This window comes from Protopterus annectens, chromosome 14.part0 (assembly GCF_019279795.1).
Source record: "Protopterus annectens isolate FY-2018-M chromosome 14.part0, PAN1.0, whole genome shotgun sequence".
NCBI lineage: Eukaryota > Metazoa > Chordata > Ceratodontiformes > Protopteridae > Protopterus > Protopterus annectens.
In genome coordinates, this window is record NC_056748.1 from 47,252,243 (window position 1) to 47,277,461 (window position 25,219).

At 41.5% G+C, this 25,219-nt stretch overlaps 1 protein-coding gene across 3 annotated transcripts in view; it reads right to left on the reverse strand.

Moving 5' to 3' along the window:
• Positions 1-25,219, reverse strand: part of RUFY2 (RUN and FYVE domain containing 2) — a 2,497,315-nt gene that overhangs the window by 522,451 nt on the left and 1,949,645 nt on the right. For all 3 annotated transcript variants that reach the window (XM_044055761.1, XM_044055762.1, XM_044055763.1), the window contains one exon: positions 793-960. In XM_044055761.1, the coding sequence (XP_043911696.1) occupies positions 793-960 (168 nt within the window). The remainder of the gene's footprint in view (positions 1-792; positions 961-25,219) is intronic.

Sequence of the window (25,219 nt, forward strand, 5' to 3'; positions counted from 1 at the left end):
AGTCAGCCAGAGACCACTGACACTGGCCTTGAAGTCTGAGAAGTAAATACCAAAAAGGAGTGGTGTAATGTTACACTTTGCATCTTTTCACTTGGAGATTTTTTTCTCTTTCTGCTACCCAGCCAGACTTTCCCAGTAAACAAAAAGCAAATACAATAAATAATAATGATATATACATTTTCCATAAGTCCTGCTAATTTGCTTTTCTCTTCAGTAAGAGTTAAATATATTTATGGTCAACTCCCCAGCAACAAACACATCCAATCAAATTTCTGGATCCAAAGCTTCCAGTTTCCAGGCAAATATCCTTCCAGCAACAGAATTTAATGGGACTTCATAGTCAGTTTTTCTTCCACTGGGAATTACACTTCTGTAGTTCTAAGCTCTTAAAAACAAACATATTTATTCTGTTCTGACAGATATTTTCTCTACTCTGGCACCATGCCATGTCAAGAAGCTGATCTAAACTCCATCAGGTCTACTGCAGAACTGATTTCACCACGTCTGTGTACCACATGACATGCGAATTACTGAAATTAGCTCATTAACATTTAAAAGCAGTTATCCCATAGCTACCAGTAATTCTCAAATACTGACATGTTCCTGCTTGGAAGTGGTACATCTGCTCTCTTTTCAGATGTAATTCAATGCAATATGCATGTCATTATCCTAAAGAGAAATTTTACACCATATGATATAATGGCAGATAAACCAGGAAAGTCACGTACGCATCATATGTTGCATGCATACATGCAGTCGGACACAATAATACAGCAAAGCAATGTCTCTTACCTGTAGTTTCTGGTACATCTCAATGTTTATAACTTTGACCTCATCCAACTGTCTCCGTAAACCAATGAGAGCATCCTGTTTCTCATGGATGTCTTTTTCCAGAAGTTTCATTGCCAGTTCCATTTCCTGCTTCATGCTAACCTGCATAAGTAACTCGTGTTCTGCATCCTAAGGATCAAACCATAAGAAGCCACAGTCAAGAGGCACAACTACCCTTCTCCAAAAATGCTTTCTTTCCTGTCACATACACAAAAAATATTTTTTCCAAAGAATATCAATGACCACATATAAAGTTCCACGAAAGAACTGCGACTATCTAAAACACTGGCACTTATTAGCTGATATGTGAGTTAGTGCACATATAGAAGTGCACAACTAGTAACACTAGTAACGGACATCATAAGTACAGATTCATTGAAACGCCAAAGCCACTGAGTCTTATGACCATTCTCTCCTTACGAACAGTCTTATGACCATTCTTGCCTTAATAAATAAGCTCCCTCAGGCCACACCAGTAAATCTGTGAGTAAATTTGTGTATACCCGTCCAGTTATCTAGTTTACATTTAAAGGAAGGTAGATAATCACAAAGCTTAGAGAATACGCAAATTGTATACTAATCTCTGATTGGAGAAAGGACATTCTCCAGCAGGGTACTAATGTACAGGTAATGGTCACTTAAAATCAAGTCTGCCACTTCATGGCAGAATAATAATCTGCCATGGAGCTCATACTGTAAAAAAAAAAAGAAGTTATTTACTCACCATGATGTTCCATTTGTGTCGTCCATTTTCATTCTTCCTCAAAAAGTGGGTTCGGGTCCAACCCTCAGATTCAACTCTGCCGCTTTTTGCTGGTTGTGGAACACTGAAAGCTTCAAGCTCCTCCATACTCAAAGCACTAGTCCCCTACCATACTTCAGATCTTGTTTGCTGACTTTCAGGCTATAAAGCAAATAACAGATAAGTATAGGACAACTATCTAGAGTTCAAAGGAAGGAACACTGGATCCTTTAGCATTTTGTAATCCTTCCAGAAGTAAACATGGTAGGGGATTGGAGGGAGGGGAATTGAGGAAGAATGAAAACGGGCAACACAGATGGAACGTCATGGTGAGTACATAACTTCTTTATCTGACGTTGTGAATTTTCATTCATTCCTCAACGTATGGGACAGAGTCCCCAGCTATCTGAATCCTGGAAGGACTCTAAGGAAGAATATTTCTGAGCATCATTGAACCAAAGGCTGCTCTTCCCCTAGAGACAAGATCCAATTTGTAACGAGCAATAAAGGTATGAGGATTAGCCCAAGTTTCACCCATACATATATCATCCAAGCATACTCAAGATATAAATACAGAAGTAATTGCCATAGACTTGGTGGAATGAGCTTTTGGTGGTTTCATTAAAGACATACTCAATTTATTCTAAACAAAGGTTAATACAATCAGTTAACCATTTGGCTAAGGTCACTTTAGCAACTGGTTTGCCCAATTTTGGATCTGAGAAGAAAACAAATAATTGATCCGATTTCCTGAAATTTTGGGTTCTGTGTAAATAAAAACATAGACAAATCTAAGAAGTGCAACAAATACTCTGATTGATTTGTACAATTTGTGAAGAAAACTGGACGGTTTATGGTTTGATTGATACTGGATTCTGACACCACCTTAAGAAGGAACAATGGGCTGGTTCATAAGGATACTCTGTCCTTATGAAAAAACAGAAAATGAGGCTTAGAAGACACAGTTTTGAGTTCTGAGACTGTTCTAGCAGAGGTGATGGTCATTAAGAATACAGTTTACTAGGTTATAAATTTTAGTTTACATTTGGCTGACTGTTCAGATGGAGATTGTGTTAAAGATTGTAAAATCAAATTCAGATCCCACAGGGTAGTGGAGTCTTTGAAAGGAGGTCTAAGAAAAAAGTTCCCCTTATAAAGACCGATGAATTATTAACTCCAATATAAAGATTTAAAATTCCAGAAAGTTGGACTTTAACTGGAAGAGCTGGCACCTTCATTAAAAAAACTGTAGCCAAAAATTCAAGGACTTAAGGAACTGGTGTTGTAAAAGGGTCAGTGTCATTTTGCTGTGCTCAACCAACAAATCTTTTCCATTTGCTTCTGTAAATTTTCCTAGTGAAATCTTTTTGGGAAGATAGAAGAATGTGAAAGACAGGAGAAGAGAGCCTGGGCTTTCTAGCTATTAATGGAATTGGAGAAGTCATGCTGGCAGCTTTAGGCCCAAAATTTTCAGGTGTATGAGATCTGTCGGGTGAGACAGGAAGTCTGGATTTGGTTCAAGAATCTATGGTGGGTGAATCAGATGAAGCCAGAGAAAGGCCAATAAGGAGCAAGGAGGATGACTGTGCTCTTCAATCAAGATGCTTTCTGAAGGAATTTGGGGATTATAGGAACTGGAGGAAAAGGCACAGAGGAGACCGGGGGCCAATCTTAGAGAACAGAACCTCTCGGAGACTCCTCCCATGGGGGATCAGGGCAAAGAACTTGCTGCACTTGTTGAGGAGAGATGTGAAAATGTCGCAGCAAAGTTGGCCCCACTGACAGAATATCTTGTCTGCCATCTTCATGTTGAGAGACCACTCATGAGGCTTCAGAATGGAGCTGCTCTACTTGTCTGCTATCAAGCTGAATTTCCCCAGAATGCGTGTTGCTATCAGAAATCAATTGGATGAGATTGCCCATTGCCATACTCTCAAAGCTTCTTGACAAACAGGGCAAGATTTGGTTCTTCCTTGTGTGTTAAGTACCAGACTACTGACATATTGTCCATTTGCATCATAATAGTCTGGGAAGGGAGAGTGTTTCGGAAGGCCTGCCATGCCAGGAGGACTGCTCTCATTGCCAAGACACTGATATGTATATTGGCCTCTTCGGGCTACCATGTGTCCTGGACAATCTTTCCCAGGAAGTGCCCCCTTCCACCCAATTTGGGAAGCATCCTTGGTTACTATGGCCTTGGGTTGAGGGGGGATGAAGAGGCGAGGTCATTTTTGCATACTTGAGTTATTTTGATTTGGGTGGACAAAGGCTGGTGAAGAACAGACCACTGAGTTGCTAGGGTCCACTGAAGAATTCTCATGTGACATATTGCCAATGGAACCAAAACTATCACTGCAGACACTGACCCAATGTTTGAAGTATCAACATGGCTGAGGCAGAAGAGCTTTTGATTATCTTTTTGACTTGAAACCATATGATTTGCACTTTTGGTAAAGGAAGGGAGGCTGTCAGGGATACTGTGTCGAACAAAGCACCAATGAACTGCAAAATTTGAGTTAGTTCTAGCTGAGATTTGTTAGGAATTACAGTCATTCACAAGTGAGTACTTAACTGGAGTACATAATCTCATATTCCAATCAGCTGGTGTCTGGTCTGAGCAGTTATAAGCCAGTAGTCCAAATAAGGAAACACTCAATCATTGCAGTCTCAAGTGAACTGCCACTATTGCCATGCATTCGGCAAACAGCATGGGACTGTGGTAAGACCAAAGGGCAGAGCTCTGAATTGGTAGTGACTGCTTTCCAGCCAGAAGTGTAGAAATCATCTGGATTGTCTGTTCATTTTTATATGATAGCACATATCCTGAAGATCTACTGAGCACATCCAGTCATCCTTGTGCAGAAATGGCAGAAAGGGCTGAACTGTGATCATCCAGAACTTGGTGTACTGAACTGGCTTGTTCAGATTGCTGAGATCAAGTCCCCTGTTTTCTTTGGCATTAAAAAGAATCTTGAGCAAGTTCCAGACACTTTCCGGTCTAGGGGAACCTTCTGGACGACTCTTCCCTAGCAGCTTTTTTATTTCTAGTCCTGCTGCTTTCTTCTGACTGGGTGGAACATCAGGAAAGTTGTTTACTCTTAACTGGGGGAGAAAGGAAAAGGGTATTACAAAACCTCTGGAAATAATCAGCTACACCCATGAATCCTTTGTAATCTCCAGCCAGGCTCTCTGGTGCAGGGTTAAACAACCCCGAACTGCCTCCAGAGGAGTACAACTGAGCCTCCTTTCAGAAGCACTGATAGGCTCCGTCAGAAAAAGTCTCTCTGGATCTTTGCTTTTGTGGGTCGCCTCTGCTGCGTGGGTGGCATCTTTCATTAGAGCTCACCCTCTTTCTCTGAGGGAACAGTCTCCACATGGATCTTGGAAAGGACCCTGGGACTTTCTGAAGCGCATCTTTTGACCACCTCATTAATTCCCAGAAAAGGTCCTTTGAAGTGTCAAAAAACATACAACCACAACAGACAGGGTCTTGCAATCTTACTCACACCTGGATAATGTGTCTGTACCTTGGGGCTAAATAAAGAACTTCTGTCAAAAAGGAGCACTGACAAAGGACGGGCTCTGCGAAATCACACAGGTGCATCCAGTCATGCCTCCTAATGGAAATGCCTGAACCCGCTACCCTTAAGGTACCTTCAGCTGCATGTGAGATTAGCTTCATGGACAAATTTGAAATGGACTGTAGGGTAGCCAACTGTGTGGCAATCAAGCTGTCTGCCTCAGACGTAATGGTCCCAGAGAGGGATTTGGTGAGTTCTTTAATCAAATCCATCTGGAATCTGGTGAAGTGAACAAAGAGCAAAGATTGCTGAAGCATATACACGCTTCCTGAATCTGTCCATTGTCTTAGGCTCCATATTAGGGAGATGAACAGAGGAACTTTGTTCTGCAAGTTCCTTTTTTGTGGTCGCCACTATGACCATGGCATCAACCAGTACTCCCTTGCTCCAAAAATCCCTATTCTTGGGTGATGGCAGGATCCTGTTTGGTCTCTTTTGGATTTGGATTAGCTCAATGGAGTCAGGTTCCTTCCATGCCGGTCGAGAGATCAAATCAATAAGCTGATTGACAGGTGGATTCACAAGGAGGTAGATGGGCCAGCCCCAAAGGCTTCCAGTGATATTGATTTCTCTTGGAAAGGGTTGTCAGATGACCAACTAGCCTTTTGCTTGAGGATCTCTAGCATGTCTCCAAATGGTTGGAGGCATTAGGTGGTGATCTTGGGGACCCTTCCCCTTCAGCAAAATCAAAATCTTATCAGACTCCTTTTGCACTTTCTATTCCTAGGGCAGTGATGGCGAACCTATGACATGCATGTCAAAGGTGACACCATGATGTTCTGGGTGACATGCCAACATTCACCAACACCGGAGTTACCAAAGAAACTGCTTTTGCATTCATTGCTTATGTGAAGTGCACTGAATTTTGTGCCAAGAGCCAGTTCAACAACACTGCTGCAGTGGTAAGGAAGTTATTAACCTCCAAGAATATATACTGTCTCAACACAGTCTACAAAGGGCAGTGCTGACATTGTTTTCTCTTCGTGGTTACACTTCTGCAAAGGGCAAGTAGTCTGCATTTCTAAGTATGTGCTGTTTTACAGTCCTCTCAACTGTCCCTCTTAATCTCTCCTAAAAATGGTGAATTTTTACATTTCATACACTTATTTTATTTCAAAAAATGTATATTAATTCACATTCATTTTTTCTGTCAGTGTCTCAGGTTAATATTACTAGTAATTTAAAACTGTCCATGTGTCTTATTTCTAGGTTTGTCACTGATTCTGTTGAGATTTATCCTTGATGTATTGAGAGCTATGCTGTTTTATTTATATTTATTTATTTTGTCTTTGTTTGGGGAGGGGGGGTGATACACCAACAGAGCCAAGTTAGGCATTTTCCTAATTTTTGACACCCCAAACCCAAATGGTTCACTATCACTGTCCTAGGGACTTCTTCAGTGGGGTGTTCTGGAAAAGTGTCAAAAGATACTGACTGAAGATTCGCCCCAATCGCGGCCCACACTAACTCTTCAACACTTACCAATACTACACAAACTCTTATGAAGGTACCCAAACCTACTCCTAAACATCTCTCCTTTTACTCTATCAACATCCACAGCATTCTTAACAAGATAACTGAATTCCACTCTTGGATAACCCAGTACTCCCCCAACATAGCTACTCTCTCTGACTTAGCTCAAACCACATAACACAAACAATGAATTTCTCCCTCCTAGTTATAACATTTTACACTCTGACTGCATACATAAAAAAGGTGGAGGTGTTGCCATTATGTATTCAGACCTCCTAACCGTATCCCCCCAAACCAAAACCCCCCTCTTTTCACCCAGCAGCTCTCGCTATAGCTAACTGCAAACTCAGTGATTATAAATCCCTTACTATAGTCAACATCTACATACCCCCTGGAGAGAACATTTCATTATTAGAACAGATTCTTCACTGGATCTCTGACAATATACATAATGAAACTATAATACTAGGTGATGCCAATATTAACTGGCTTCCATTCATTTATAACTCCTCCACCTCCAGTATAAACTTGTATGGCTACACCCAGCTTATCTCTTCTCCCATTTTTCTTCACAAACCCACAAATACTTGTTCTATCTTAGATTGGATTCTTGTATCCAATCCTAACCTCTATCAGCAACATGAATCCCTACCAGATTCAATAAGTGAACACTCCCCTGTTCACGTCCAAAGATTCTCCCCCCGCCTCTCTCGTCCTCACAAATATAAAGAATGCTGAAAGTTATCCAACTTCAACCCCACTACATTCAATGATTGTCTCTCTGCTACTGATTTGTCCTTCCTTTCATTCCTACCTCTTGATGAAGCTGTTGCTCACTCCATCTTTCTAAACACAATGAACTTCTTTGCCCCCCCCCAGAATTGTCAGAGTCCAATCTCGGTGTTCTCCTTGGCTCACCAACTTTACTCAGTCTCTTACCCTAAACAGAGATTCTGCCTGGAAATTCTGGACTAAGACTAAATCTCTTGCACACTACCAATAATACAAGGAACTCCGAAATTTGACCAAAAAGTGCATTAACATCGATAAACTTCTACTATACATCGTTTACTACAGAACCAAGAATGCCCAAAAAATTCTGGAATACTGTTATTTCTTCACCCTGGAATCCCTCAACTCTCCCAATCCCCTTACCCAATAACACACCACAAGAAACTGCATCCATTTTCAATTCATACTTCATAGATGCCATCAGCTGACTTATGAAGACTTCCTACTATCTCTTCACCTCCCACCACCCCTCTATTAAAAAAATGCCCATTCTCACTTAATCCCATTCTTACCAGCTACATCAAAAATCTTCTTCTCAAACTTAAACCATGCTCCCCTTCAGGTGATAAATCTGCCATCTCTCTTCCTCAAGGTTAACTCTATTGCACATCCTGACTCCATCCTCAATAATCGCTCTATCAGTGAAGCCACTGTCCCTACTCTGAAAATAAATTCTATACCATAGCTATACATAAAGGTGCAAACTCTGTAGAGCTCTCTAATTATCGTGCTATTGCCGTACTATCTTCCATCTCTAAAATTCTCCAACACTGTTTATAAACAAATCTCGGCTCATCTCACTGAAGAAAACCTGATCACCCCTACCCAGCATGCCCCCCCCCCCACCACAGCACCACTACTGCACTTATTTCGTTAACTAACTCCATCTTTCTAGCCAGAGACAATAATAAACTTGTGTTCTGCCTCTTTTTAGATCTTTCCAAAGCTTTTGACACAGTCTCTCACTCCATCCTCCTATCCAAACTTTCTCAACTCAACCTCTCTTCAGCAACAATCTCTTGGTTTAACAGCGACCTCACAGACAGACAGCAAGCCGTCAAATGGCTCTCTGCTCTATCCCCCTTTCTCCCCATCAAAATGATCATCCCACATGGCTCAGTTCTAGGCCCCTTTGTCTTTAACATATTTACTAACCAACTTCACACTTCCTGTCCTCAGATATCCCTAATATAGTACGCAGAGGACTCTACTATCATCTCCATTGCTGACAACCCCTATGACTTGCTGACCCAGACACAAACAACTTTCAACCTCAATGAAACTTGGCACACTTACCAGTGGGAGTGGTAAGCACTAGGTAGCCTATCTACCAAAGGGGAGTGGTTTCTGGCCCAGAATTTGTAGTTTGTTGGGCCGTTTGGGCAGTTTTTCCATCTCTTTCAACTTTCTGGTCTAAAAGCCCACGTTTGCGCTTTTCCTGCCTTTCCTGCAACTAGTCTAGTCCAGATACAGATTTGCTGTATCCAGGACTCTTCGTTAAGCTTCTGAGAGGTGCCAAGGTCTGCTCTTCAAATTTTCCCTTAGATCTGCTAGTTCTCTCTTCTCCTGCACTTTTACTAGCTTATTAGTCTAGCACTTCACTATACCAGACTTCTTGTAGCAATTATTGTAGCACAGAAAAGTGCTTCCAGCACTAAACATTCTACAAGAAAACAGCTCCAGTACTTATTATTAATGCCCACCCCTCCAGGCATGTCTAAAGGTCAGTTCCCTGTGCTTTCTCCTATTAACCTAGTGAAATTGGGCATCCTGAGGCAATGTATCAACTGCTTCATGTACACCGACAACCCTCTCCTCTAACCTCCTAACACTCAGACTTGCGAATGATGCACTTATATATCCAAATTGGAAGCCACACACTCTCCAGCCAAGACCAGAATAGCTGGTCAAGAGGAGAAAGTCAACACTTGCACCAGACAACATGGACCACATAGCCCTCCACAACACACCAGCACTGCCTTCACAAAAAAAACACAAACCACACACCCACCTTTGTGGACCCTCTCAATAAAAATCTACCCAAACAGCAGAGACCTCCAAGGCAGAAATGAACTCGACCACCACAACACAACACTAATCAAAAGACATATAACTCTCCTAAATAGTGTGCCACTCAACCAAAGCCCCTAAGGCAAAACAGCATGTCCAACACACCAGTCATAGGTGACTTGATACTGAGTCCAGCACACTGATGTCCCACTCACTAGGTTGAATAAGTAGAAAGTAACAGTCAACTGTCTGTCAGGTGCCAGGATCCGCAACATAAACTACGCACTCAGGTCCCTCAACAACAGATACAGATATGACTCTCTCATTGTACATGTAGGTGTGAATGACATGAGACATACCTCCCTGGACTACATGAAAAGAGACATGGAGGAGCTCTCGGATTATGTAGCCCAAGCGGGTGTGACCCTAGCACTGAGCAGCATCCTACCATCACCCAGAATGACACCACAGTACAAGCAGAAAATGATTGATTTCAACAATTGGCTAAGTTTCTGGTGTCATTCTAAGGGGATCCAGTATCTGTCTGCCTGGGAAGACATGACTGACAGACCTCGATGCTTTGCCAGAGATGGCCTGCATCTGTCACCCATGGGCTTACGGATACTGGCTAAGGCTCTTGCCACTCCTTTAGTGCCTTTTTTAGGCAGTGTTCCAAAGACCAAATTACCACCATAACGGCTACAAACAAATGCAATCTGAGGGTCAAGCTGCTCAATGCTAGAAGTCTAAATCTCAAAATGCACTTGCTCAAAGCACTCCTTAAAATAGAGAACATCGACATTTGTGCTGTAACACTGACCTGATCCAAGGCAGCAGAAAGCACATCTGCACTACCAGGCTATAACTCATTCCACACCTTTCGGCTCCAGAACTTGGACAGAAGCTCCAAAGGTGGTGGTGTTTCCATATTCATAAAGGATGCACACACCTCCACAGTGGTAGTCCAACATAACGCATCAGAAATACTTCAGGTGCAGCTAACATTGAGTAAGACAGCAATTCAGGTCGTAGCCTGTTATAGGTCCCCAACCATGTCCCACGACTAACACTCCACATTCCTAAGCACCCTGGAGAATATTAGGGTGCAACCTCACACTCTCATACTGGGCGACTTCAACTACCCCTCCATTAACTGGGAAAACTGCTCATAGACCTGCCCATCATTTCCTGGAATTCATTAATTCCAATGCCCTGGACCAACTCATTCTTATCCCCACTAGAGGTAGCAACATCCTTGACCTGGTCATTACTAACATGGGCGACCGTTGCTCTACACCAACAGTCAACTCATCCCTGGTTAGATCCGAGCACAAACTAATTACCTTGGAACCCCCCACCCCCCCACCCCGGCAAAGGTAACCACCATGAAAAACTCCAAAGCTAACTTTGGGTTCCTAAAAACAGAGGTGGCTAACTTCACGGCACCCATGCAAATACAGAAGAGTTGCATGACTGCTGAATCATACACCAGTGCACTGTACGAACATGTACACAAATGCATGGATCTCGCCATACCCAATAGAAACAAGATGCTCTCCTCCAAAAAAAAAGGAAGCCAATCTGGTGGTCCCCTGCCATAAACAAACTCTACAACAGAAGGAGGAAACTGAGGCGGAATAAGGTGAAATCCCAAGACTAAAAAAACTCCCTTATCAGCCTCAACAAAAAGTTGAAATCCTTTATCAATGCCTCTAAAGCTAGAAAATAGAATTGCAGCAGATAGTAAAGACAACCACAAGGCCTTCTATAGTTATGTAAAGAATCTCCACAGCAATACCCAGATTTGCTATGAGCTACTGCACAATGGTACCTGCTATATCAAGACAACAGATATTGCCAATATACTGGCTGACAGATTCAATGCCAACTTTACCCCTCCCCCCAAGGACCAATCTCAATACCAGTAGATTTCCAGGCACCCGGTATTACTGCTCCACAGGTTAAAAGAGCACTGTCCAAGGCCAAGAATACAGCTTCTATGGGACCTGACAATATCCCTGGCTGTGTTCTACATGAACTACAGAGTGAACTGGCACCTCACCTGTGTGCCCTCTTCAATCACAGCCTCACCTCAGGCTTTGTCCCTACTGAATGGTGAACTGCTACAGTCATCCCCTCTCCACAAAGTAGGAGTGACTACAGACCCTGGGAACTATCACCCCATTAGCCTGACAAGTCTGATATGCAAAGCTATGGAACGCATCATCATGGACCTAATAAACAAGGATACAGGGAATCTCCAAACTCTAGATCCCACACAGTTTGGTTTTGTGAAGGGTAGATCATGCATGCTCAACTTGGCTGACTTCTTTAAGTCAGTCACTAGAGCTGTGGATGAAGGCAAGGTGGTTCATACATGCTACCTTGATCTGGCCAAGGCCTTTGATACCATTCCCCACTCAGGAAACATAGAAAAACTCGCTAAGCTAGGCATCAACCCCTGTATCACTAGGTGGGTTGCAAACTGGCTCACAGATAGAACCCACAGTGTGAAAGTAGCAGACTCCAAGTCAGACTGCTGACCAGTCATGGGTAGAGTCCAACAGGGATTGGTCCTGGGTCCTCTCCTGTTTGGTATCTACTTCTCAGAAGTTCAGGCCAACACGAAGGGACTCTGGCTGACAAAGTTCACAGACAAGTGCAAGTTGGGAGCCATTATTAACCCCCCCCCCCAAGTGATGCTGACATCCTACAGAAAGGCCTCACTGAGACCAACGACTGGTGTCCAGAACCACGGCCCTAAGCTCAATGCCAAAAAATGTGTCATCATCCCCTTCCTGTTTATTCCTGTTCCCTCTTTTCCTCTGATTACCTTATCAGTACTAACCTACTTAGCATTTCAACTTAGTCTCCTACCATTCTCTATGCTCTCTCCTTAGGAGTTCTGGAAACACGCCTCTTGCCTCAATTTCAATTTGTCCTTATATTTTATATCTTTACCTAATGTAGCTTATAAAACTAACTGCTCTGAATTGTATAGTTGTTTATTGCGGATCATTCTAACATGTTATTGCTAGTTCTTCTTCTTATCTGATCCTATACATACTAGTTAGTTTAAATGTCTTTTTTACTAAGTTTTCATGCTTGTTACTGTAATGGTCATTTACGTAACAATTTTTGTATATATATTATCGTATTTTACTACTTAATTAGGATCAGAGGAGGATACTAGGCTAATGGCCCTTGGGCCCTTACAAGCCTAGCCAAGAGTTTATCCCCAAAAGAAACCTCAGTCAGCACCTGTCACCCCTGTCAATGAGGGACACAGGTGAAACCCCTTTTCTTGCTTTGTTTTACTGTGGAATGTTTCTCTCAGGGCCTCCGTTGAAAAAGGGCTTTAGCTCATTCGGACTATTACGGTCAACAAATGTCAAATAAATAAATCAATATACCCTGTGGGGTATCCTGGAGACTTTCAGCTGGCAGTCACTGTGGCATAGGAAGTTGAGGCTCCAGACACAGACAAGTGGGTCTGGGAAGTAGGATCCAAGGAAAACTCTCTCCACAACCTTGAAAGCAGAAAGCCTCGGAGAGAATAAAAAATGACTGCTCTAAGAAGACATGCTTCCATAACACTGACTCCTTCTGGCCTCAAGGCAAACCACTCAAAGCAGGGGTCAGAGCCAAGCTGTCCAGTGTCAAGGCTCAGAAAAACAGAGATGGCTCTGACAATTTTAGAGATGACTCAACACCCCGGATCCAGCTCTGACACTCCTGCTCTGACAGTCATCTAGCTCCAACATGCTTGGCACCAGTCCACTCAGACAGTATCAGATTAGAAGACAATAAAGTCTTCAGATTCAAAACAAATGGAACTGGAATCCTCCAATCCATCTGCTCTGAAACCAAAGGTCGGATCGGAGAAGGGGACAAAATATGTGGGGTGCAGTACTAATAAAGGTCTCCGTACCAGATGCAGTAGGAGCCAGGAGTACCCCATTTGTATTTGTGTCGAGAGAATTTCCTCCTCATCCTATTCACATCTGCTTTGGTCAGACTTCTAGAGAAATTAGATGAGGAGGCAATGGATGAAGACCTAGAGTGGAGACATCTTTCCAGGAAAGGTGATGGGAGACAGGAAAATATCAGATCCAAAGTAGTCGAATCCGACATCAAAGAGTTAGGATCCAAGGTAGTTGTGTTGGATAGTGTAGTCTTTGGATTTGGTTGAATTGGATCCGACAGTTTTGATACCTTTAGAGGTGGTTCTGAACTCAGAGCAGAGCTCGGAGCTGAAAAATCTGAAGGGTCCCAAGGATGCTTCTTGGCTTCTTTTCTTTCATCTTTCTTAGGGGGTTGAGCCCCTAGAAGTTGCATCAGAGGAAGAAGGCACCAATCCTTTTAAAATCAGTTTGTTTTTACAATCTCTCAGATTACAGTCCTTACAAACAATGCATGCCGAGTTCAAATGGGCCAGGCCTAAACAATAAACACACAACTCATGTGCATCCAACAGCAGATTCTTATTTATTTTATTTTATTTTTTTTATTTTACATTTGTTGACTGCGCTAGTCCAGCTGGATATATGTCCATTTTCAGTGGAGGCCCGGGGAGAAAAGCTCCACAAATTACAACAACATAAAAGGTCAAGACAAAGACAATAACAGTATAATTTGGTACATAAGAAGTTTTAACAATTATAGTACAAGCCTAAGATTATATATTTTATATTTCAGTAGGAAAAAGGAAAACTTTATCTAAGAATAGATGAATAAGACTAATACATTTGTATTAGAAATGGTGTAGTACAAATGTTTATAACATATTACAAAATTAGATACACCTAGTAATTTATGATAAGAGATACTAAGGTCTCACAAAAACCTAAGAAAGAAAAACACTAGAGATCAATAGATAGAATATAGAAGAACAGCGAACAAGGATGGATTTCTAGTGTTATTTAACACATAGGTTGTGATACTATATGAAGGTGTTTGATCATTCCACAGTATATACTTATTTACATGAGAAAAATCCTAAGGAAGGTTAAGCTCACTAAAATTAGTGAGACAACACAAGATCATGATCATGGGAGGCTAGGAATTGTGGGAGTCTAGTTAATAGTTAGGTACTTAGTCTGGGTTAACACAGGGGCACAGCCAGTGTGATTTGAGGTAGGGTTTAAGCTTGCTTTTAAATAAGCTGACAGGGGATATTGAGGTTAGCTGGCTTGGGAGGATGTTCCAGGCTTTACCTATTGTATTGGAGAACAAGGTGTCACCAGCTAAGTTGTTGGATTTTGATATTTGTACAAGTAGGTTATTAGCTGAGCGTAAGGTCTTGAGGTTATTATAGGGGATGACTAGGGATGTAAGTATGGGTGTATTTTGAGGTAAATACAGGATCTTATGGGCTACTATTAATTGATTGAAAAGTATTAAATCTGGCAGCTCTAACCATCCTAACTGATTCAGACTGATACAGTGATGAGTTCTATAGGAGGACCCAGCTGCAAATCTGGCAATATTGTTGTAGGAGGATGCAAGTTTACTCAGATTACTTCTACATATTTTGGTATAGATAGGAGAGGCAGAGCAAGGTAGAGATGAGGTGGGTACGAGCAATAGTAATCCTGGCTGGAGGTGTAAGAAAGGGTTTTATTCTATAGAGGGAACCTAGTTTCTTGTTTATGATTTTTATGGTGTTATTAATGTGAGGTTCAAAGGACAAGTTGTTATCTATTAGTAACCCGAGTAGTTTGGTGGTTGGTTCAGGAGATATTATAGTTCCATCATTTGAAGTAATAGTAAAGTTAAGTGGGGAGGTTCTGCGGGTGGGGGTAAATAGTAGCATTTTTGCTTTTTTGGGGTTAAGGATAAGACGTCTTTGTAGGAGCCAGTTTTCAACTGTACTAAAGGTCATTTGGGTTAGTGACTGAAGTTCTGATTGAGAAGCAGCAGCGCATATGAGTGTGGCGTCGTCAGCGTATTGGATACAGTCAGCTTGAGGAATTACAGAATGAAGGTCATTTGTAAAGATGGAGAAGAGTAATGGGCCTAACATAGATCCTTGCGGGACCCCTAGAGTGACTGGGACGTGGGAAGATAAAGTATTTTCCCATAGTACAGCCTGTTGCCTGTTATGTAGGTATGATTGGAACCACTGTATAGTATGGTTGTCCAATGACAGGTTTTTGAGTGTGTCTATAAGGAGGTGGTGATTCACCATGTCAAATGCTTTGGACAGGTCAATAAAAACAGCTGAGGATAGAGTTTCAATATTACGATTACTGTTAACAGGCCTTACATTTTTTAAAACCCAAAGGCTTCTCAGATATAATTATCAAGTAAGACAGGCACAAAAGATATAAAGAATTTTTTTTGTACAGGTAGTTATAACAGGGGGAAAGTATTACTAGCAATGGTGATTTAAAATGTTACCAGGAAGATAAGTGACAGAGAAAAAGGAAGGAAATACTAGCAACGGTACAACGGTAAGCTACAGATACGCTAAAACAACGTGCAGGAAAGGAAATACTAGCAACGGTACAACGGTAAGCTACAGATACGCTAAAACAACGTGCAGGAGGGCAAGAGACAGTCGAAAGTAAGAGAAAGTTAAATCTGCAAAGCTTTTTAACGCACTGAAATGAGGTTCTAACGCGAGAGGTCGAAGGTGGCAAACAAGATCTAAACTATGGTGGGGGTCTAGTGCTTTCTGGGTAAGAAAACAGCTTGAGAGTGTTCAGTGTTTCACGAGCTGGAAACAGTGGCACAGTCAGATCTGAACCCATTTGTTAAGGAATGAATGCAAATGACATCATATCATTACATTCCACTTGCTTACCAGTGCTTTTGCTGTTTAGTGAATGTAAAACTTAAACAAAAAATAGAAAAGCATGCGTGTGTGTGAAACTGGAAGTGAGAGAGAGAGAGAGAGAGAGATCAAGTAGTGGGTGCAATTAAGCACACTTCTCAACCTTTTAGCTTAAGAAATCTAGACAAAGCCTAAATTAAAGGGGGGGCATAGGCACAGAAATAGGTACAGATTTTAAATATCACTCAAACTTCAAATGTTGTCAGAAGTAGTTTCAGTTGGCTTTACCTAAAAAGGCACTGGGGGGGGGGGGCAATGTTTAGATAATTTTCAAAAGCATTGAAGGGAGAGGTTTAGACCACCCCTGGCAAAGCAGTGTGGTCTGTTAACCATCTCCTTCCATGCTGAGAAGTACTGCACCTCCTTAGAATGAGGCCAGAAACTAAGTCAGTTATTGAAGTCAGTGATATACTGTTCATACTGTGGCATCATCCTTGGAGAAGGTAGAATGCTACTCAATGTCAGGCTCACACCAGCCCGGAACACATATTCTGAGAGCTGCATGATGTCGCTCTTCATATAGTTTAGGGAGGTAAGACTCCGGTCATTTACACCCAACATGGACTATGACTGAGCCATACTGGTACTTGTGGTCCAATAACCTGAGTACTTGCATAATGTAGTGCATCCTGGCCCTGATAAGCAGCTAACCATGACTCTCTACTTACTCAGCCTGGTGAGAGGGACATCAGTGTGTCTCACGGAGATCTCCAACGGCCAGAATATTGCATTGTGTGGCGGTTTATCTTATGGGCTTAGAAGTACAGGCTCCATGAGATATAGCTGTATATGATGACTTGGGTGTTGTTTTGAAACCGTGCATTCAGGGTGCACAGAGTGTTATGTGTCCTTTGTCTAGGCGGCCTCTGGAGTTTAGGAAGGTTAAATTTAAGTGCCTCAGCATATAGGTTCATAGGTTGATACTAGGCTATCTGCCCTAGGGCATTTATAAGCCTAGCCAGAGTGTGTTTGGCTTTCGCCTCCCTTTTAGATTAGTTGACTGTGCCTCTGTATAGTAGGTCACAGAAGATAGCCCTTTTAAGGTTATTTTACTGTGCCTCTGTCTAGTATGGACACAGAAGAGATCCCAGGGGTAAACCTATGATCTCCCATCCACTCATCAAGATTTCTCTTGAAGAGGGTCATTGAGGGGCTCTGCCCAACATGGATTGGGATTTTGTTCCAGAGTGAGGGGAGCCTCCGGGATATGAATCTGTCCCTCCAGCATGTCCTATTTATTTCTGTGCTGAGGTTTAAGTCCTTGGAGCGTGTAGCTCTAAGGGATTTGGATTTCCTGAGGTGGAGCATGTCCATTAATTCTGGGTTGGACATGGCTTTATAAGTCAGGCACAGATCGCCTCTGCGTAGGCGGTAAGCAACCGATTAGAGCTGGAGTTTCTTTAGCCTAACTGTGTAGGGCATCTGTTTAAGTCCCTTGATCCCCTTGGTGGGGTACTTTTGGGGTCTTTCCAGTTGCTGCAGGTGTCAGGTAAGGTACATCACAAACGGGGCATTGTATTCAATTATGGGCCTGATGAGTGATGAGTAGAGGGGCACAATGACCTCTCTAGATCTAGATGTGAACCCTTTCGTGATAAGGTGGGCTTTACAGAAGGTCTTTCTAACCACTTTGGCAACGTGATTGTCAAAGGAGAGATTGCTATCTACTTGGGTCCCCAAATCCCTAATTACTTCTTCCGTAATTAATGGATTACCACCTATGTGGTAATTTGTGGGCACTTTGTTTTTCCCAAAGGGGATGACTATGCACTTTTTGGAATATAGCTTTAGGCCATGGCTCTGGCACCAGTTATCCATCTCTGTGAGACCCTTTTGGAGGATGCTTGTGTCTGTCGGCGAGTCGATTATGGCACCCAGTTTGCAGTCATCTGCGAACTTTGTCAGCCATAGTTCTCCTGTGTTAGCCTGTACCTCAGAGAAATATATACCGAACAAGAGAGGTCCCAGGACTGAGCCTTGTGAGATGCCACTTGTAACTGGTTTAGAGTCTGACATGGCACCTGCAATTCTGACCATGTGGGTTCTATCCCTGAGCCAGTTTGCAACCCATCTTGTGACACAGGGGTTGATATTTAAGCTGGTGAACTTATTTATGATGCCCGAGTGGGGTATTGTGTCGAAGGCTTTTGCGAGGTCCAGGCAGTCTGTGTGGACTACCTTCCCTTCATCTATGGCCTTGCTGACTGTTTCAAAGAAGTCGACCAGGTTCAAGAGGCAAGATCTGCCCTTAACAAAACCGAATTGGGTAGGATCCAGTGTTTGGAGGTTCCTAATGTCTTTGTTTATGAGTTCCTTGAAGGTTCCCAATGTCTTTGTTTATGAGTTCCTTGATACGCTCCATAGCTTTGCAGACCAGGCTAGTCAGGCTTATAGGGCGATAGTTTCCGGGGTCCATTGTGGCACCACCTTTGTGGAGTGGGACCACTGTTGCTGTACACCATTCCTTGGGTACATATCCTGTAATAAGGCTGAGATTGAACAGTGACTTTATGTGAGGGTTCAGTTCTTCTTGGAGCTCGTGTAAGACGCAGCCCGGGACACCGTCCAGTCCCATTGATGCTGTGTTTTTTGCTTTGGAGAGGGCAGCTCTCACCTGTGCATCTGTGATGTCAGGGTGGCTACACTCTGCTGGGATAGACATTTGCTTTTTTGGGGGGAGGGGGGGGAGAAGTTTGCATTGAACTTGTCTGCCAGGATGTTGGCAATGTCTGTGGGTTCAGTGTATTTTTTGTCATTTTGCACTAACTCAGAGCATATCCGGGAGTTGCCACCCAGGTTCCTGACATAACTAAAGAAGGGTCTATATCTCTGCTTTGTACTTGTGTGCGATGAATGCAGCATCTGTACACTACTGAGAACCTGACTGACATTAAGACTGCTTTTATGTGAAAACTTTGCCTCCAGTGACATTTTGTAAATACATCTCTCACATACCATATCAGTCTGAGAATTATCTGGTTGTCAGTAACAGCAGAGACAGTTTTGTACAAATGGAGAGTATGGAGATAGTGAAAGTTCACATTTTTTATTGATTAGATGGTTGCAGTGGGAATATAAAGTAACGTCAGGAGTATCTATCTGGTTTGCAACTCTGAGCGAAGTGGTTGCCATTGTAAACCAGTTGCCCTGTGTGCAACTAGGTACTTGTGAAATTTCAAGGGTACATCATGTCAAAGTGCCTGCATCTATACATGACAGGAAGCTACTAAAGTAGACTCTAATGATTTATGGATGAAATATTTACAGAGATATTCTGAAGTTAGGTTAGACAACATCTAATCAGGCAGTACTTACTGAAAAGAATAAATTAGCTTTGTCAAGAATGATGAAAACAGGGGATTCACCTGAATGGCTACTACTAGTGAGTTTCACCACAGCTTCACTCTGCTGGGATACAAAGCCCCTTTGCTTCTTCTTGCACGAGAAGCAAAATAGTACCCCACCCCAAGATAAGAAGCAGGCCAAAGGCTCTTTGGTGATCAACAGTCTTGTCCCAGATGATGCAGGGGTCTATAGGCTTGTTGTAGCCTTTTCCTGGTTGATGCCATGAATAGTAACCAGACCAATCAGGAAGGTCCCACACAGCCACTCACTGCCCAATCAGAGACAGTCATGAATTATTGCCCTCTGCTCCTTCTCTCAAAATACAAGTACAAATTCCAAACTAGCACCTATGAAACAGTTAGCAGGCTTTCTGGTGATCACCAGTCTCCAGGACATAAAGTCCATATGCTCTCTCTCTCACCAGGAGCTAAACAGAAGCACTAATCTAAACATGAACCATGCTTGACAACCATCATGCCTCCTACAAAATAGGGAAAGGGTCATCTGGAGGAGCTGTAATACAGGCGGCCAAGAGGGTTATTTATTTATTTGTTTAGATTTGATCACTGGTAAAGTCCGACTGGGTAGAAGCCCATTTTCAGTGGAGGCCCAGGGAGAAAATCTCCAAATTATTAGGAAACATTTTAAGAACAATAATTTTATAATCTACAAAAACAAAAAAAAATCTGCAGTTTAAATATTATAACACATAAGACATAATATGAAAACATTGGTTACGAATCGATACAAGTTATTTGGAACATTTAATATTTAGAGAAATTTTAAACAGTCTGTAGACAAATTACAGGTAAGTTAGTCTAATACAAACAGTAATTACAATATGAAATGAGGGGAAAAACAGACGTATGGTATATTTAGAGAGAGAGAAAAAGTCATGGAAGAGAATTTGACAGAAGTAAGGAAGTAAGTACAGAAAGAAGAGTAAGAAGTTAGAATGAAAAGGTACTTGCTCACATTTAGGGATATAGTTTATCCTGGTTTTGAGCAAGAACAGAGACAGATTTTAGCTAGGAAGTCTTTCAAAGTGGTTTTGAAAGATGGAAGGGAGGCTACTGACCTGATGGATACAGGTAAGGAGTCCAAGCCTTAGCAACCTTGTATGAGTACAGACAATGCCTAGCAGATTTGATAGGTTTGTAGACAGACAGGAGGACAGGAGACAGCAGGGCTAAGACAGAATATATGTGTGTGTGAATGAGAGGGAGGATAGAGGAATGGTGAGGATGAAGGAGTAGAGGTGGCGAAGGTGGATGAGTTTAAATACTTGGAATCAATAGTTCAGAGTAATGGTGAGTGTGGGAGAGAGGTGAAGAAGAGAGTACAGGCAGGATGGAGTGGGTGGAGAAGAGTGTCAGGAGTGATTTGTGACAGATGAGTACCAGTAAGAGTGAAAGGGAAGGTCTACAAGAGGGTAGTGAGACCAGGTACGTTATATGGGTTGGAGACAGTGGCACTAACAAAAAGGCAGGAGTTAGAGCTGGATGTTTCAGAGTTAAAGATGTTAAGATTTGCACTGGGTGTGACGAGGGTGGACAGGATTAGGAATAAGTATATTAGAGGGTCAGCCCAGGTTGGAAGGTTTGGAGACAAAGCCAGAGAGGCAAGATTACGTTGGTTTGGACATGTGCTGCTGAGGGATGCTGAGTATATTGGGAAAAAGATGCTAATGATGAAGCTATCAGGTAACAGGAAAAGAGGAAGGCCTAAGATAAGGTTTATGGATGTGGTGAGAGAAGACATGCAGGTGGTTGGTGTGGCAGAGCAAGATGCAGAGGACAGGAAGAAATGAAAACAGATGATCCGCTGTAGCGACCCCTAAGGGGAACAGCCGAAAGAAGATGATGATGATGATGTAGACAGACAGGAGATTTTGGTCACTGGATCACAATGACTGACTGGGAACATAGCTGTGTTGAATGTTTTTTAGTGCTGGACACACAGATGTATGCTGGATAATTTTACAGGTGTTAAACCGTGTATATGTTAGCTAATGAGGCAGTTGTAACCAGTTTAAGCTTTTTAGTGCTATACAGTGGTGGGTTCTGAAAGAGATATTTGCTGCAAATTTTACAACTTTGTTATAGCATTGTTCACATTTTAATTTTTGTGACGTCAGGAGGTTAGTGAGGATGACAGCACCATAAAGTAGCGTGGGGAGGAGAAAAATAGTACCAAGTGTAGTTTTAGTTGAGTCAGTAAACAAGTTTGTAGCTCTGTAAAGTATCCCTAGTTTTTGATGAGTTGTTCTTATGCAATTTAATATATACAGGTCGAATCTAAGATTATCATCCACTATTACCTTCTAATAATTTGCTATGATAAATGACTTCAGTGGTCGCATTACCAAGAGACAGAACTTTAAATTTTGTTTTTTTTCATGACAGAGGGATTTGGGGGGGGGGGGTCAGTAATTTGGTCTTTTTTGGGTTGAGCAAGAGTTGTGAGTTATGAAGCCATGTTTCACTGGCTGTTAAAGCTTCCTGAGTAATCGTTTGAAGGTGTACTATATTGTCACATGTGCAAATGAGTGTGGAATCATCTGCATATTGTATTTGGGTGGCCTGCTATGTACCTGTACAGAGGGTGCTGGTGAAAATGTTAAAGAGGAGGAGAGCAAGGATAGAGCCTTCTGGTACACTAGTAGTGACTGGGAGGTAAGGAGAGAGTGTAGAGTGCCATTTTACTGACTGACACCTATTGGACAAGTAGCTCTTGAACCACAGAAGGGTGGGCAGACAGAAACTTAGTGAGGACATCTGAAGTAGAAGTTTGCTGTGATAAACTGTGTAGAAGGCTTTATAGAAGTCTAGAAATAAGGAAGTGACTAGTCTGCCATTACCTCTAGCTTTACTGACAGTACCTATATAGGTTAGAAGGGCAGTGCTGGTACTATGGAAAGGACAAAAGCCATGCTATATATGGGATAGGAGTTATTCCTGCAGAGGATAGTCTAGCAATTGTTTCTGAATACATTTTTCAAGTATTTTGGCGAGGGGAGCTAAGACTGCTATAGGTCTAAAGTTACTAATCGCTAATGAATTTACTCCCTTGTGCAGAGGAATAATGTGTGACTTTCCCCAGAGAGAGGGAATGTGGGATTCCAGGACTGACCTATTTATAAGGATTGGAACAGGATAGGCAATGCTATTGGCTGTTATTTTTTGGTACTCTGTTGGAAGGTCATCAGCTGTAGAGCATGGTTTAAGTATAACCGTAGTTTTATATAGGACACAGACAGAAGTATGAATGTGAAAGAGGATGTGGTGATATGAGGCTGGTGGAAAGAGCTGGGTAGGTGTTGGGGAATCCTTGGTTAGAAATCTTATACCATCTATAAAACAAAAGTTGAACTGTATTGCAGTTTCGAGTGGTGACTTATCAGGAAAGGGGTTTGGGTTGAATTTTCGGCCGGTATGTAAGATTTCTTTAATGGATGTCCAAAATTGTTTTGGACCGTGTTTAGATTTAATAATGGATGTCCAAAATTGTTTTGGACCGTGTTTAATATTATTCTGAAAGTTATTTTAGCATAGTTTATTTTGTCTTCATTTATTTGCTTTTTAGTACGATTGCAAACTATTCTACAGTTTTCAAGATTTGAGGTTGTTTTATATTTTTGTCATTCTTTCCACATTTTTTTTCTATCCTGCATTAGTATTCTACTCTTTTTGGACAGCCAAATTACATTATTTATTTTTAGTCTCTTACTTCTGGGAGGTGTAAGACTATTTAGAATATTAGAAAAGTTGCACTTAATTAATTTAAAGCATCTTCTAAGGGGAGGATTTTTAGAAAATTCCAGTTGATAGATGATAGTGTAGTAATGAACATTTTTGGGTTAAACTTGGAAAGGTTGCATGTTATTTTATAAATATACCGTTTAACTGAATATGTGAGATAACACATAAAAACAGTTACTGATAAAACAAGAAAGCAAACCAGTATCATGTAAGGTCTTGTTTATTGAAACTGGTATAAAACAAACAAGTGAATAAAAATACTAAGTGCTTTCACCCATAACCATTCTGGGCATCATCAGAGTATGATTTAATTAAAACATTCATCCTTAAATATACTAAGAACACAACGCCCTAGTGTTAAAACCAATGAATAACTTGAACTAATCATATATGCTAATTACCAGTGCCAAACGTAAATTGAGATTTACTGGTTTGCTTTCTTGTTTTATGAATATGTGAGATGTCTGGTCATACAGACTGGGAGATGATCACTGAAAGAATTTAACATTGTACCTACTGTAGAGTATTTGCTAGGATCTGATACTAGGACCCAGTCTAATAGGGAATCTGATGTCTTGCTATAATGTAGGTGACTATTAATTAGTTGTATGAAATCATATAAGTTCATGCTAGATGTAGGGGAGTTAGAGTTTATGTCCGACCAACTGACATTCACATCACCTAGTAGTATTTTTTCTTGTGGAAATGTTATAGATATCCAGTGTAGGGTATCTTCCGGTATAGCTATGCTGTCACCAGGAGGGATGTAAAGGACAGTAATACATATTTGTTTATAATTGTTTATTTTGGGTAAATTAATAAGAAGCTCTGCTGAACTGAATTTTGGTATTGGTTTGCTGTAAGGGGAAATGTGGTAGGCGCTGTGAAATATTAAAGCAATACCATCACCTTTCATCTTTATATAGTCATTACAGATGATATTATAGCCAGGATGTATAACTTCGGAGCAGTTTATGCTGGGATTAAGCCACGTTTCAATTACAGTAACAGCATCAGGTTTATGCTGGGTAATCCGGGTATGTAGTTCAGCAGGTTTATTGCTTATGCTTCTAACATTTACTGCAGCATAAATTAGATCATCAGAGTTGGTGATTGTCGGTTGTTGTATTAGAAAAGTGTATGGGAGAGAATTATCTTTGTGTTCATTGTGATAGGTGGGGCTAGGATTTGGGTGTACATCTCCTAGAAGGATTTTAATATATTGGGGAATTATGCATACTTGTTTTTAGAGAGGATTCTTGCACTTTTGTTTTGGTTTGAGTCGAGGTGCAGTTAATCAGTCTATATTTGGAATAAAGGTGAAGGGCAATATTAAATAAGTTTGGAGTAATATGTAGAGAGTGTAAAGAGGAAGTATGGATAGGTGGTTGGGACACAGTTGAAGAGATATTGAGAGATACTGTTGAGTCATGGTAGGATGAAAGACGGCTCAGCAGGAAAAGAAGAACAGAAGATAAGCTGAAGAGGAGCATAACTAAGTACAGGAATCTGTGTTTTATACATGTCAGGCAGTGGGGAAGTAGCAATGAAGAAGGAAACAAGAACTTACAGGGCAGTAGGAGATTCAGGGATGGTGGATTCTGAAAACTGCTAGAACATAGTCAAGGAGAGAAGTATTTTCTATAAAAGAAGAGAGTTAGGTTGTCCTGGTATCTTCTCTAGAATGTAAGGAATAGAGGGGTGTGAAACACTACAGTGTAATGATATAGTCAAAAGAAGAAGAAATTAGGGTTTATTTGGGAAAAATATAAGATACAATGTGGAATAGATAGGTACTATTAGGGAAGGTAGTGATTATGAATGGATATAGTGCAAAGCAATATGG